This window comes from Mesoplodon bidens (genome assembly GCF_964165515.1).
Source record: "Mesoplodon bidens genome assembly, chromosome: 18".
Classification (NCBI taxonomy): Eukaryota; Metazoa; Chordata; class Mammalia; order Artiodactyla; family Ziphiidae; genus Mesoplodon; species Mesoplodon bidens.
This window is the reverse complement of record NC_138175.1, coordinates 60717343-60729653: the sequence shown is the minus strand read 5'-3', so window position 1 is coordinate 60729653 and position 12311 is coordinate 60717343. Positions and strand designations below refer to the sequence as shown.

The window sequence follows — 12311 nt, the reverse complement described above, 5'->3', positions numbered from 1 at the left end:
TAAATCCCTGAGATCTGTGACCTTTACGTGGCTACGCAGGATTGTTAGAGCAGCTGCGTGTGGATATATCTGCAAGTGGTTCCAGCAAACACACAGTTGTGCACATAGGCGGGCACAGCACACACACAAACATATGTAGGTGCACAGCACAAATATATTCACACACTAGCATATGAACACACATGCACGCATATGCCCATGCACACACTAACGTGAGCAAGTGCACACTAACGAACGTGTGCAAGTGCACATACCTATGCACATGCACTGCATAGGTATGCAAACAGGCACATGCACACGCATGTACATAGCACACACACAGGGAATAAAGTGAATCCATAAAGTGAGTCTGTAAAGCATTAAGTCCTGAACACAAGTGAAGCTGACATGTATTTTTCCCTTTTCTTAGCTTTGATGTTTTTCACAATAAAAAGTTTAAGGAAAAAGTTAATGGCAAATGACTTTTGATTCATAGGACTTTCTGATGTTATTCCACAAATATTATGACAGGAGAAATGAATGTAGATAGTACATGTGTCCACTAATGGATGAATGGAGAAGAAAAACATGGTCCATCAATACAAGGGAATGTTATTCAGCCTAAAAGGGAAGGCAATTCTGACACAGGCTGCAGCAGGGATGAACCTTGAGGGCATTAATGCTCAGTGATGTAAGCTAGACACAAACAAACAAACAGTGCTTGATCCATTCATACAAGGCCCCTAGAGCAGTCGGAAACATAGAGACAGAAAGTAGGATGGTGGGCCTCCCTGGTGGCGCAGTGGTTGAGAGTCCGCCTGCCGATGCAGGGGATACGGGTTCGTGCCCCGGTCTGGGAGGATCCCATATGCCGCGGAGCGGCTGGGCCCGTGAGCCATGGCCGCTGGGCCTGCGCATCCGGAGCCTGTGCTCCGCAACGGGAGAGGCCACAACAGTGAGAGGCCCGCATACCGCAAAAAAAAAAAAAAAAAAAAAAAAAAAAAAAAAAAAAGAAAGTAGGATGGTGAGTGCCAGGGGCTGAGGGAGGGACAATGGTGACTGAGTGTTTAATGGGGACTGTTTCAATTTTGCAGGATGAAAAAATTCTGGAGGACGATGGCGGTCAGGTTTGCACAACAGTGCGAATTACTTCTGGACCCTGAAATGTGCACTTAAAAACGGTTAAGATAATAAAGTTTATGTTTTGTGTATTGGACCACAATTTTTAAAACTTTTTAAAAAAAACAACAGGAAGTAGTCCGTGAATAACACAAGATGCACAACTTCACTAACAACCGAGGGATTAAAACCGTAATAAACTACTGTGCACACACCTACCAGAATGGCAGACATGAAGACACAGTATCAAATATCAGCAGGATGTGGAGCAATGGAAAGCCTGGTGCGCAGCGGGGGGGGCAACCACTTCTGAAACAATCGGGCCTCAGAGAGCGAAGTCCGTGCACACAGACCCACAGTGTTCCTCCCAGCTGAACACAACCCCCCCAGCCCTGCACCAGGACACACGGACATGGACTCTGCAGCCACAGGAGCCAAACCTGAAAGAACCTGAAGACCATCACAAGCAGATGCAGAAATGAACCATGCACGCTCCTATGAAGGAATATTCCACAGCAATGGAGTACATTTTGTTTAAAGGCAGTAAAACTATAAAAAATTATTTTTTAAAAAAAACTATATTCACAAGATGAAAGAATCTATAATTCTGGCACCTAAGGATTGTCGAATGCTCCTAAAAGTAGATTGTTGTGGAAACGTTTATTATAAGGAAATTAACATATTCTCTAGGAAGGACGGGGTGAATGGGCCTGCTACATTTTCTACATTGAAGACATATACAGGTTTTGATTCTACTTCTGTTAAATCAAGTGGGACTTCATTGGATTTCTGCTACCACGGAGATAAATTCTGGGTAGGGGTCAGGAGAAAACTAGTCATAGGCGTTCTCGTGTAATAATTACTGTTGAAAGTGTAAATGATCCATTTATCAGTAAGACTGAGAATAGAATAACTGCTACATTACTTCATATGGGATTGTGTCTGCTACTGTCCCTAGGGCTCCAGTGAGTGAGTATTTTGAATGTGAAGCTCATCCAGATCTGAGAACGGAATAAATGGCTAAGTGTGATATGGCTAATATAAATAATATGCCAACATTTATATTAATTAGTGGGTAAGATATGGGAAGAGGAATTCATGTTTTGAGAGCCAGGGTTAAGGTTAGCATTGGGGCAATAATATATAAATTGATGATGTTGATGGACATAGCGGTTCTTTAATAAGTAATTTGTATGCCTCAGCAATGGTTTGTAATCATCCATGGGGGCTGAGGATTGTTGGCCCTTTCTGGATTTGTATATAGCCTAGGATTTTCCATTTAATTAATATGAGGAATGCTATGGTGAATTAAATTGGGTCATTTGTGAAAGAATGTTGATTATAAACATATTCTTAGGAAGAGGACTTGAACCAGTGCAGATAAAGGTTTCAGTTTTACATAATTACCGGGCTCTGCCACCTTAACAAACATGGTTCTACAGTAGGGTATGTATAAATTAATTGAATGTAGATTATATCATCATTTAGTTTCCAGACATTTTGTAAAGTAAGCCGTAATGCTCTTGTCCTTTCCTACTGGCAGAAATCTGCAATAGACAGAAAGCAACCAGGATGACTCCAGTCTGAACTCAGATCACGTGAGACTTTAATCGTTGAACAATTAAAAGCAGTTATACCATTGAAATGTCGTGATCCAGCATCAAGGTCATAAACCATATTGCCGCTATGAACTCCAGAATACAATTACACTGTTATCCCTAGTAAAACTTGTTCTGTTGATCAGTGTTTTAGAACAGGTGATAAAGCATTTTGACTAGTTGGTCTAAATTTTGATCACTCAGAGGTGGTTGCTTCTCCAAAAAATAAATGGCACACGGGCCCAAGGCGCACCAGCTTCAGTAGTTGTGGTACACAGGCTCAGTAGTTGTAGCCCACTGGCTTAGTTGCTCTGTGGCAAGTGGGATCTTCCCAGACCAGGGATCGAACCCGTGTCCCCTGCATTGGCAGGCGAATTCTTAACCACTTCATCACCAGGGAAGTCCCAGAATCACAGTCTCCCTTTTAGTATATCTTAAGCCCAAAGAATCCATGGAGAATTGTTACAGAAAATAAGACAATAAAATATTGTAAGGACTGTGACAGAAGCATATAGTACACAGTTCATATAGACACAGCCCAAGCAGTTACAAAGTATATTAAAAGGGAGGCTGCAATTTATTATTTTTATTATTTTTTTATTATTATTTTTATTATTTTTATTATTTTTTAACATCTTTATTGGAGTATAATTCCTTTACAATGATGTGTTATTTTCTGCTTTATAACAAAGTGAGTCAGTTATACATAAGCATATGTTCCCATATTTCTTCCCTCTTGCATCTCCCTCCCTCCCACCCTCCCTATCCCACCCCTCTAGGTGGTCACAAAGCACTGAGCTGGTCTCCCTGTGCTATGCGGCTGAGGGAGGCTGCAATGTTAAAAGAATAAGATAAATTATACCCACAAACTCCCAATCTTTCCTGAAACGTTGCAATCTGGAGCCCTATTGTAGGAAGCAGAAGATTCCAGGAGACATTCTACAAATGAAGGACTCTAAACCCTGTGGTTGGATAAGGAATTCTGGAAGGAAGGTATCCTCACCCGAGGAGAGCAGGTTCCTATACTTGTCTAACATCACATACCTGGACAGTTCCCACTGATCTTGGTCCAGGCATTGCCTGTCCTCTTGAGAGAAAACTATGGCTATATCCTGGAATGTCAGCAGTCCCTGAAATTAAAAGTATACATACCGTGTGGCCACGGGAAGAGTTCATAATGTGACCCAAGAAGAAAAGAGCAAGTTAAGAGAACTGGTTTTAATTTAGAAGTGTCTTCAATTACCCACTTATATATATATATATATATATATATTTTTTTTTACAAAGTAAGTTTCTCTATCTTATTTCTAACTACAAGAAAAGAGTGTGGCATGTGATCCACAAAACCAGTATAGAGACTATACTTATCTGGAAAAGAAATGATAAAATGATGGTTTCAACACAGGCATATGCATTTTTGAGTGTTTTATTTATATCAAATTGGATAAAATGTGTGTATTTCTCAGACAGAAAAGACGTGTCGAGGTAGAAATGTACCTTTCAACTATTCATGGGTACACAAGTACACTGGGGAGATTGTAAAAGTTCAGATTGTGATTCAGTAGGTCCGGTGGGCCTGAGTTCTATTTTTTTAACAAGCTCACTTTTAACTAGTGATGCCACAGTCTCTGATTCATTAACGACAATTGTGAATAGCAGAGACATAATTAGAAAGGTAAAAATTCATATTTAATTTTGAACTTAAAGTGTTTTATGGATTTTACACCTTTAATAGGATAGTAAGCACAGCAGCAACAATCATTTGTGAATATTTACTATAGACCGTGTATCTTTCTAACTTTGTAGTGTAGGACTCCAGGAAAAATGCCTGGGCTGCGGTCACAGTGGGCGGGGCCCTCAGGCCGGGCCGCCCCTCCAGGACCCCCGACGGGGCCCTGCGCTCCTGGCGGCTCCCTCCCCCGGCGCCTCCGTCCCTCCCAGAAGGCCTCGGGGCAGAGCGGTCCCACCCGCTGCGCCCAGAACGGAGCCCGCGTTTCCGCGGAGCTGGAGCTCCCGGCTCGGGGTCTCTTCCCTCCGCCTTCACGGAACTGCCCCGGAGCCCGCGGCGAGGGCGGCCTCACTGACGCTGCCGGCTCTGGAGGGGCCCCGGAGGCCGAAGCCGCGACAGTCGTGCGGACGGCGGGCCGGGTAAGTGGGCGCCGACCCTCCGCCTGGTACGGTGCCCTGGCGGCAGGGCAAGACCAGCTTCTGAGGGGCAGGGGTTCGCTGCCACCCGCCGCTGCTGTGCAGAAAGGGCGGCCCCCAGCGTCTGGTCCCGGGAACTTCGGTCCCTCCTCTCGCCCCTGCCCTCGGCCTGGCTCGCGGGGCCCAGTGGGGCGTGGGGAGGGGGTCGGACTGAGTGTCCTGAGGGGAAACGGGGCAAGGGAGGCGCAGGGCCCGGCTGCAGCGTCAGCGCGCCTCCCCCCGACTGCGGGGAAGGCGGCTAAAAACTCCTCTCGAGGCTCGCAGGCCCCTTATTCAGCGGAGTCCCTCTGCCCTCCTTCCTCCCTGAGCTAAAGGACCGGGGGGAGGGGACAGGGCAGGGCACTGGCGCAGGTAATGGGGACCATCAGCAGGTGATTGTTAACTAAGGAAAACCGGCTCTTCCAACGTGAGGAATGCAGCGCTTTTCTTTGTTTGCGGAGATGCCAGAGGCTGGGCTCCCTGAATTCCTTCCTTTCATATGCACCTCAGCGCTCTGGGGCCTGCATTCTGTATTTGCATATCCTGAGATCCTCAGGGCTCGCGGCTCACACTGGAGGGCTGCAAGGGCTGATGACTGTGATATCCTTTGTTTACTGAGATGGCAAGAAATATTCCATTTCTCACCGGCTTGAGGGGCACAGAGTGAAAAGGGTAGGAGAATCTCACTCGGCATGTACTTTGGTTTACACATAGATAATATGTACACTTAACTGTGCTACTAGAGGTTCTCAAGTGTGATCAATTGTACTACTGCCCTCTATGGATGCATTTCATGAATATCATAAGATACATGCCTATAGAATTGACTTAATCCATTTAAATAGGATAATGGTTTTTAAAGGAAACATAATAGAAATATAACAAAAAACCCCTTACCACTAAAGGCTGGGTCTGGAGCAGCCTAAATAAATGTTCCATTGTTAAAATTTTGAAAGATGTATTCAATAGAAATATCAACAAAAATGACAAATAATGAGGGCAGCAGAATGTTGAAATGTTCTATCTTTATCCTTAAAGTGGCAGAACATCATGTATTAGTAGGCGCTAGGGGCAGAAGATGCCTGATTTTATACCTTTGTCATATTTGTACAGTTGTTTCAACAAGTAACTTAAAGACCAAATGGAAAAAAAGGAGGTTTGTGCCTGAGATCATGTTGATGTGAAACCAGGGATGGCCACCTTGTTCCAGGTGAGTTAAGTTTACCTGGCAGGTAGACCACAGAGCTCCTGAGAAGCAAGGGTTGGAATTTTTCTGCTGGGTGCCCCTTAGGTTCTGTGACTTGACTGATTGTGAGTCATGTTTCGGGAAAGACCTGATCACAGGAAAAGGGTGGGGAAGAGTGATTTGGGGAGCAGCTAACAACATGCATCACGGCTCATGGCTTGAATGAATTTTAAAGAAACAGGAAAACAAATGCTTCTTATGGAATCAGAGAATGTCCAGCCGGACAATCCCAGAAAATGAGGAACACCCATCCCATTTTCCAGATGAGAAAACAGAGGCCCAGCAAGGTGAAATCCCTCACCCAAGTTGCACCCGTCTCTCCTCCCCACTACATGGTTCATGAAAGCACGACTTTTCCTGTCGTGATCACTGCTGAACCCCAAAAAGGACCAGGCATCTAGCCGCTGCTCAAAAAATTTTGGTTGACTGTAGGAACAATGCTATTTCTTTCTTTCTCACTCTTATTCAGGATTGTGCCAAGAACTCCCCAGGCTGCAATGTAATTCGATAAATGTAAATATTAATTGAGTTTTGTTGTGATGAGGACTTAGGCTTTGAAGGTAACAGACTTGGTTCAGATCTTGGTTCTGCCACTCAATAGCTGTTTGGCTTTGGGAAAATTACTAAACCTCTCTGAGCTTATTTCCTCCTTTGTGAAGTGGGGATAAATGTATCTGAGCCAGCAGAGCACCTGCATGAGAGATGTGCACTAAATATTGGTCTTTCTCACTCTCCCACGCCATCTCTGTTCTTCCCAGAGAAGTTGTACAGAAGGATATAGTACTTTTTAAAATTAATTAATTAATTAATTTTTGGCTGTGTTGGGTCTTCGTTGCTGTGCGCGGGCTTTCTCCAGTTGCGGCGAGCAGGGGCTACTCTTTGTTGTGGTGCGCGGGCTTCTCATTGCAGTGGCTTCTCTTGCTGCGCTTGTTGTGGAACACCGGCTCTAGGCACACGGGCTTCAGTAGTTGTGGCCTGCAGGTTCACTAGTTGTGGCGCATGGGCATAGCTGCTCCGCAGCATGTGAGATGTTCCCTGACCAGGGCTCGAACCCATGTCCCCTGCGTTGGCAGGCATATTCTTAACCACTGCGCCACCAGGGAAGTCCAATATAGTACTTTATAAAGAGGGGTTTTAATTGATTTCAGATAGTGTACATGTTTCTTGTAGAAAAGATTTTTCCACTATAGAAACATTAACATGCAATACCACTACAAATGCAGTATTCTATGGGTTAGATATTGTCAGTAAATTTTATAAGTAATTGGGCAAAGGCCAAGGCAGTAGGTACTGGGGAGTAAGAAGTCTCAAGTCTGGGGTGCCCCCCCACCCCAATTTCAAGAGCAGGGTGTGTTTTTCAAATCCATATTTCATCTGGTCTTTGTTTCTCATCCATCCTCTGTGTCTGCCTTTCACAAAAGGCTCAGATCCTCCACTTTCACACCCTTCCGGCTGGCTGTGCCCCAGCTCCCGTCCTGGAACCTCTGCACGCATGGGTGTGCCTGCTCTCCCTGGGCTTCACCAGCTTTGCCAGGGAGCTGCTGTATCGTGCACTGCTAGCTGTACCCCAGAGTGCCTAGACCCTTCTGGTACATGAAGTACACCCTCATCACCATGAGTGCACGCCCATCCCCTTACCTTATATCCTGCCTCTAAGCCAGGCTTGGGGGTGACTAGTGTGCATTCAGCTATGTGAGGTGCTGGGATCAAAGTGAAGTTCCCAACTTTTGAAGTTGCAGGCTTGAGGAGCACACAGTGATTTAAAGTCGGGTCACCTGACTTAAAGGGGGAGCTGATTGCTTTAAAGCCAGGGCAGCTGGCTTAAACCCTGCGTCCCTCCGCTGCAGGACGAGACCAACTTTGGCGGTTCTCGGGTTTGCTCCAAGCCAGCACTGCTGTGCAGGAAGAGCTTCCAGTAGTGCCTTAGTGCGGGGGAACTTGGTCCGTTGTCTTGCCGCTGCCCTCAGAGCGGGACCACCTGCTCTTCTGGAGGAGAATCAGGGAGGGGGAAGTGCAGAGTCCCGGCTGGAGTTGCGGCACCCTTTGTCTGATGGCAGGGAAGCGGGGACGGGGCTGTGTGGTGTCCTGGGGCTGGACTCACCAGGTCAACTCAGCCTCTCAGCCTCCTAACCTCACCCCACACACCCCACAAGAGTCTCCAATGATATGTAATTGTGCCTTAGGTTCTCGGTCTTCAAACTCATACCCAGGCTCCCAGGTCCCTTGATTTAGCCAATTCCTCTGTGCTCTTTCTTCTATTAGATACAGTCCCAGAGGGAGGGGCTGGGGGATGGGACTGGAGGGACCCCGGCAGCACTGGCCTAGGCTGACTAAAGAGATCCAGGGCCTGCGCTCTCACACATGTGCGAGGACCCTTAAGGCGCAATAGAGGGGGCCAGTTAGAGGCAGTCCTTGTTGCCTCAAGTGAGTATGGATCACCGTCGGGTGGGGAGCATGCTGACCCCTGAGAAGTACTGTTAGAAGGATGTGTTCCTCCCTCGGCTTCAAGGACGTGGGTGGGCTTCAGGGCTCCATTTCCCCTCCAGACCTCCAGGGCTGACTGCACCCCAGCGGCCTTGCAGACCTGGCTTCCTGTCCCAGAACTTGCCAGACTCCAGGAAGAATCCAGACTGCAGAGATGGTGCTTGAGCGCTCCAGCTTAAGAAGTGCTGTCCCTGGGGACCCAACAGTGGAGGGAGGAAGGGTGAAGGGAGTTAGGGGGGTGGGGTTGGGAGGGGTGGCTGCCCTGGGAGACGTTGAGAGAGAAATATCGCCCCCCACACCCCCTGCCCCCTGCAACTGACTGACCCACTGATGCCATAGGATCTCAGGCCCTTTTAGTCAGAGATGCCTCGGTTTCCTTACTCCTGAGTTCAAAACTATGCAAAACCAACTCTTCATCCTCTTGCTGCCTGGCCAGGACTTGTAAAGCACTGTTCTTTTGGAGCACTCGTTCCCTAAACTGCAGTTTGGAGCTGTCCCAGCTATTTAAAGGTGTTCTCCTTAAACTGAGACTAAATCCTACTCTTTTGGAAAAACGCCCTGCACTTCCGAGGAGATCATGTTTTCTGCCCATTCCTTCCTTCTACTTCCCTCTTAAGAAGCCCTGTGCTCAAAGGGCTTGGTGACTTATTTTTTGCTTGATGTCAAAAAGAAACCTTCCCCATGCACCACAAAAATCTTTCCTGGAGCATAGGTGTTTCAAAACCATGACCGTGTTTTGCAGTCAGTATACACTGGGTAGACTGCCTAGCAGTCCCTCCAAGAGCCAGAGGTGAGCGTAATCAACTTATCTGATTGGATGCCCTTCAAGTTTAGGAAGGTCCCATTCTTATGCCCCAGCAGATAAGACAGGGCCCTGGATGGCTGTGGCTGTGATTAGGTAACTTCTGATGATTTTATTTCCCTTACTGAGCTGCTGCTTCTAGGTTAAATTCATTTTATTACCTGTCCTTTTTTTTTTTTTTTTTTTTTTTGCGGTACGCGGGCCGCTCACTGTTGTGGTTTCTCCCGTCGTGGAGCACAGGCTCCGGACGCACAGGCTCAGCGGCCATGGCTCATAGGCCTAGCCGCTCCGCGGCATGTGGGATCCTCCCGTACTGGGGCATGAACCTGTGTCCCCCGCATTGCAGGCGGACTCTCAACCACTGCGCCACCAGAGAAGCCCTACCTGTACATTTTTAAAGAAAGACTGAAAAAGTCACTGTAATAGGTCAGGAGTCTGAGCTCAGGGTTAGTGAAAGGTACTCACAGGGAGGAAGGTGGATAGACATAGGTGCGTAAAATAGGAGGGTTGGCAAGTACAGCCAGGACAACCGGGTTCACCATGCGCACTAATAAAGGCCAGAATCTCCTCATTTATCTCTGGTGGGAAGTTCTGATGGTTTCTCAGGATCAAACTCAAATCATATTCAAACTAGGGGGCTTCCCAGAAGGCGCTGAAGCACCAGCAGAGCCCACCTGCGCTCCCACCTTGGCACTCCAGGATCAGAGTTGGGTTTGGAGATGGGGTTGCTGTAACCCCAAGGAGGTGAGCAGAGAGGAGGAGTTGATTACCGGTCTCCTCTGACTCTCTGGCCCAAATTGCCTGGCTTCACGGGGGGGCAGAGTTTTGCTTTGAGCAACTTATGGGGCACTTCCAGACTGGTGGGGTTGCCCAGTGGCCCGACAGTCTGACAGGCTGGCTGCGGTGTGACCGCCCTTTGTTTCTTCAGAATCTGTTCATCAGGAGGTGCATGGTTGCGGAAGCCCATTCACCGCCCCCCCCCCCCGAGGGTGATGGCACCTTCCCTGGCTTTACCCTATGATCACCAGGTACTTGAAATGAATGCAAGGTTTTTGACTTCAAGGAAGAGCTCACATAACCCCTTCTGCCTCATAATGTGTGGGATTTACTATAATGGAAGGACATTATAAAGAACAGGTAGAAAACTCACCTGTTGGTCTCCATGTAGGAGTTTATTTTGCATGAATCTCTCCTACACGAGCAGATAGCAGAGGTTTATTTTTGTTCCCGTGTGTGTAGTTGTGGCAGAGGACGTAGGTATGGTGGTTTGAAGCCCTCAAAGAAATATTCTCAGAATTCTCAAGACTTCTCTTGATTGGAACCGAAAGAGACCTGGAAAAGGAGGAAAAGCAAAGGAGGAGGGAGAACGAATGGCTGTTTCTCGGTAAATTCACCTTCCTGGTTGATTTTTCTGTCTTCTCATTTCTTTTAGCTTCTATGTATGTCTAATGGAATGATGTAGAAAGGCTGATTTTTATGCTTTAAAAGATTTTACATCACAAAGAAACTAGAAGTGGCTAACAGAACTTATTCACATCAATGTTACATAGAGACTTTGATATTAAATTTGTATACTAAAATGGGTTAATCCAAATTTTCTCTTTCTTTTTGAGTGAATATTTGTAACATATTTTTGTAGATAATAATTTATCCTAGATATACAAAATTGTGAGAATGGGTACCATTTTTCACCACTTAAATGATTTCTTTTAAATGAATAGATCGTACACTTTAAAGGCCAATGTTGTCTTACATGTTGTTTTTTAATTCCTTGATTTCCAAAACTTGTGTTTATTTAATTGATTTCTATCTAATAATCTGTCTCTCCTTTATTGTTTCTTACTTTATATTTTATTGATCTATCGTTAATTTACATTATTATATTAGTTTCAGAGGTACAACATAGTGATTCATAAATGTTTAGGTTCTTCTCCATTTATACTTATTATAAAAGAGTGGCTCTATTCCCCATGCTATACAGAACGTCACTGTAGATTATTGATTTTATACATAGTGGATTCTTCCTCAGAATCTCCTACCACTATTTTGCTCCTCCACCCTGTCTCTCCCTGCTGGTAACCACTAGTCTGTTCTTTAATCTGTGAGTCTGTTTCATTGTTGTTGTTGTTGTATTCAATGTTTTAGATGCCACGTGTAAGTGATAACCTACCAGGCTTGTTTTCTCTGCGGCTTATTTTACTAAGCATAATACCCTCCAAGTCCATCCATGTTCTTGCAAATAGCAACATTTCATTTTTTGCTGAAGTCATCATAAATATCATTTTTTTATCCCCTAACCTATTGATGAACACTTAGTTTGACTCTATATCTTGGCTATGGCAAATAACACTGTTATGAACATTGGTGTGCAGTTATTTTTTTTTTAAATAGTGTTTTTGTTTTCTTCTGATATACCCAAGAGGGAAATTGCTGGATATTATGGTAGTTCTATTTTTAGTTTTTTGTGGAACCTCCATTCTTATTTCCACAGTAGCTGCACTACTTCACATTCACATCAAGAGTTTACAAGAGTTTCCCTTTCTCCACATCCTCACTAACCTTTGTTATTTGTGACCTTTTTGATGACAGCCATTCTGACAAGATTGAGGTGATATATCTCATAGTTTTGATTTGCATTTTATTGCCGATTAGCTATGTTTAGCATCTTTGTGCATTCTGGCTGTCTATCTGCATTTTTTCCTTGGAAAAATGTCTACTTAAGTCTTCTCATTTTTTAAAAAAATATTTTGGGTGCAGTTCTGATATTGAGTTGTATGTGCTGTTTCTGTAGTTTAGATATGAACCCTTGCTTGGTCATCTTTTTGGTGTTAACCTCTTATCATGTGCAAATATTGTCTCTCCTTCAGCAGGTTGTCTTTTCATTTTGTCTTTGGTTTCC

The 12311-nt window shown here is 45.3% G+C and overlaps 1 protein-coding gene across 15 annotated transcripts in view; it reads left to right on the top strand.

Moving 5' to 3' along the window:
• Positions 1-4012: 4012 nt before the first annotated feature.
• The window catches only part of LOC308606613 (uncharacterized protein), an 86368-nt gene continuing 78069 nt past the window's right edge, over positions 4013-12311 (top strand). For 14 of the 15 annotated variants that reach the window (XR_014013853.1, XR_014013854.1, XR_014013855.1 and 11 more), the window contains exon 1: positions 4013-4844. Coding sequence is in view for 3 of the 15 variants with exons in the window: in XM_081217715.1 (XP_081073841.1) it covers positions 4521-4844 (324 nt within the window). In the remaining 12 variants the exon portion in view is untranslated. Of the gene's footprint in view, positions 4845-5993; positions 6091-12311 lie in introns of all 15 variants that reach the window. The other variant, XR_014013860.1, reaches the window with a different exon arrangement.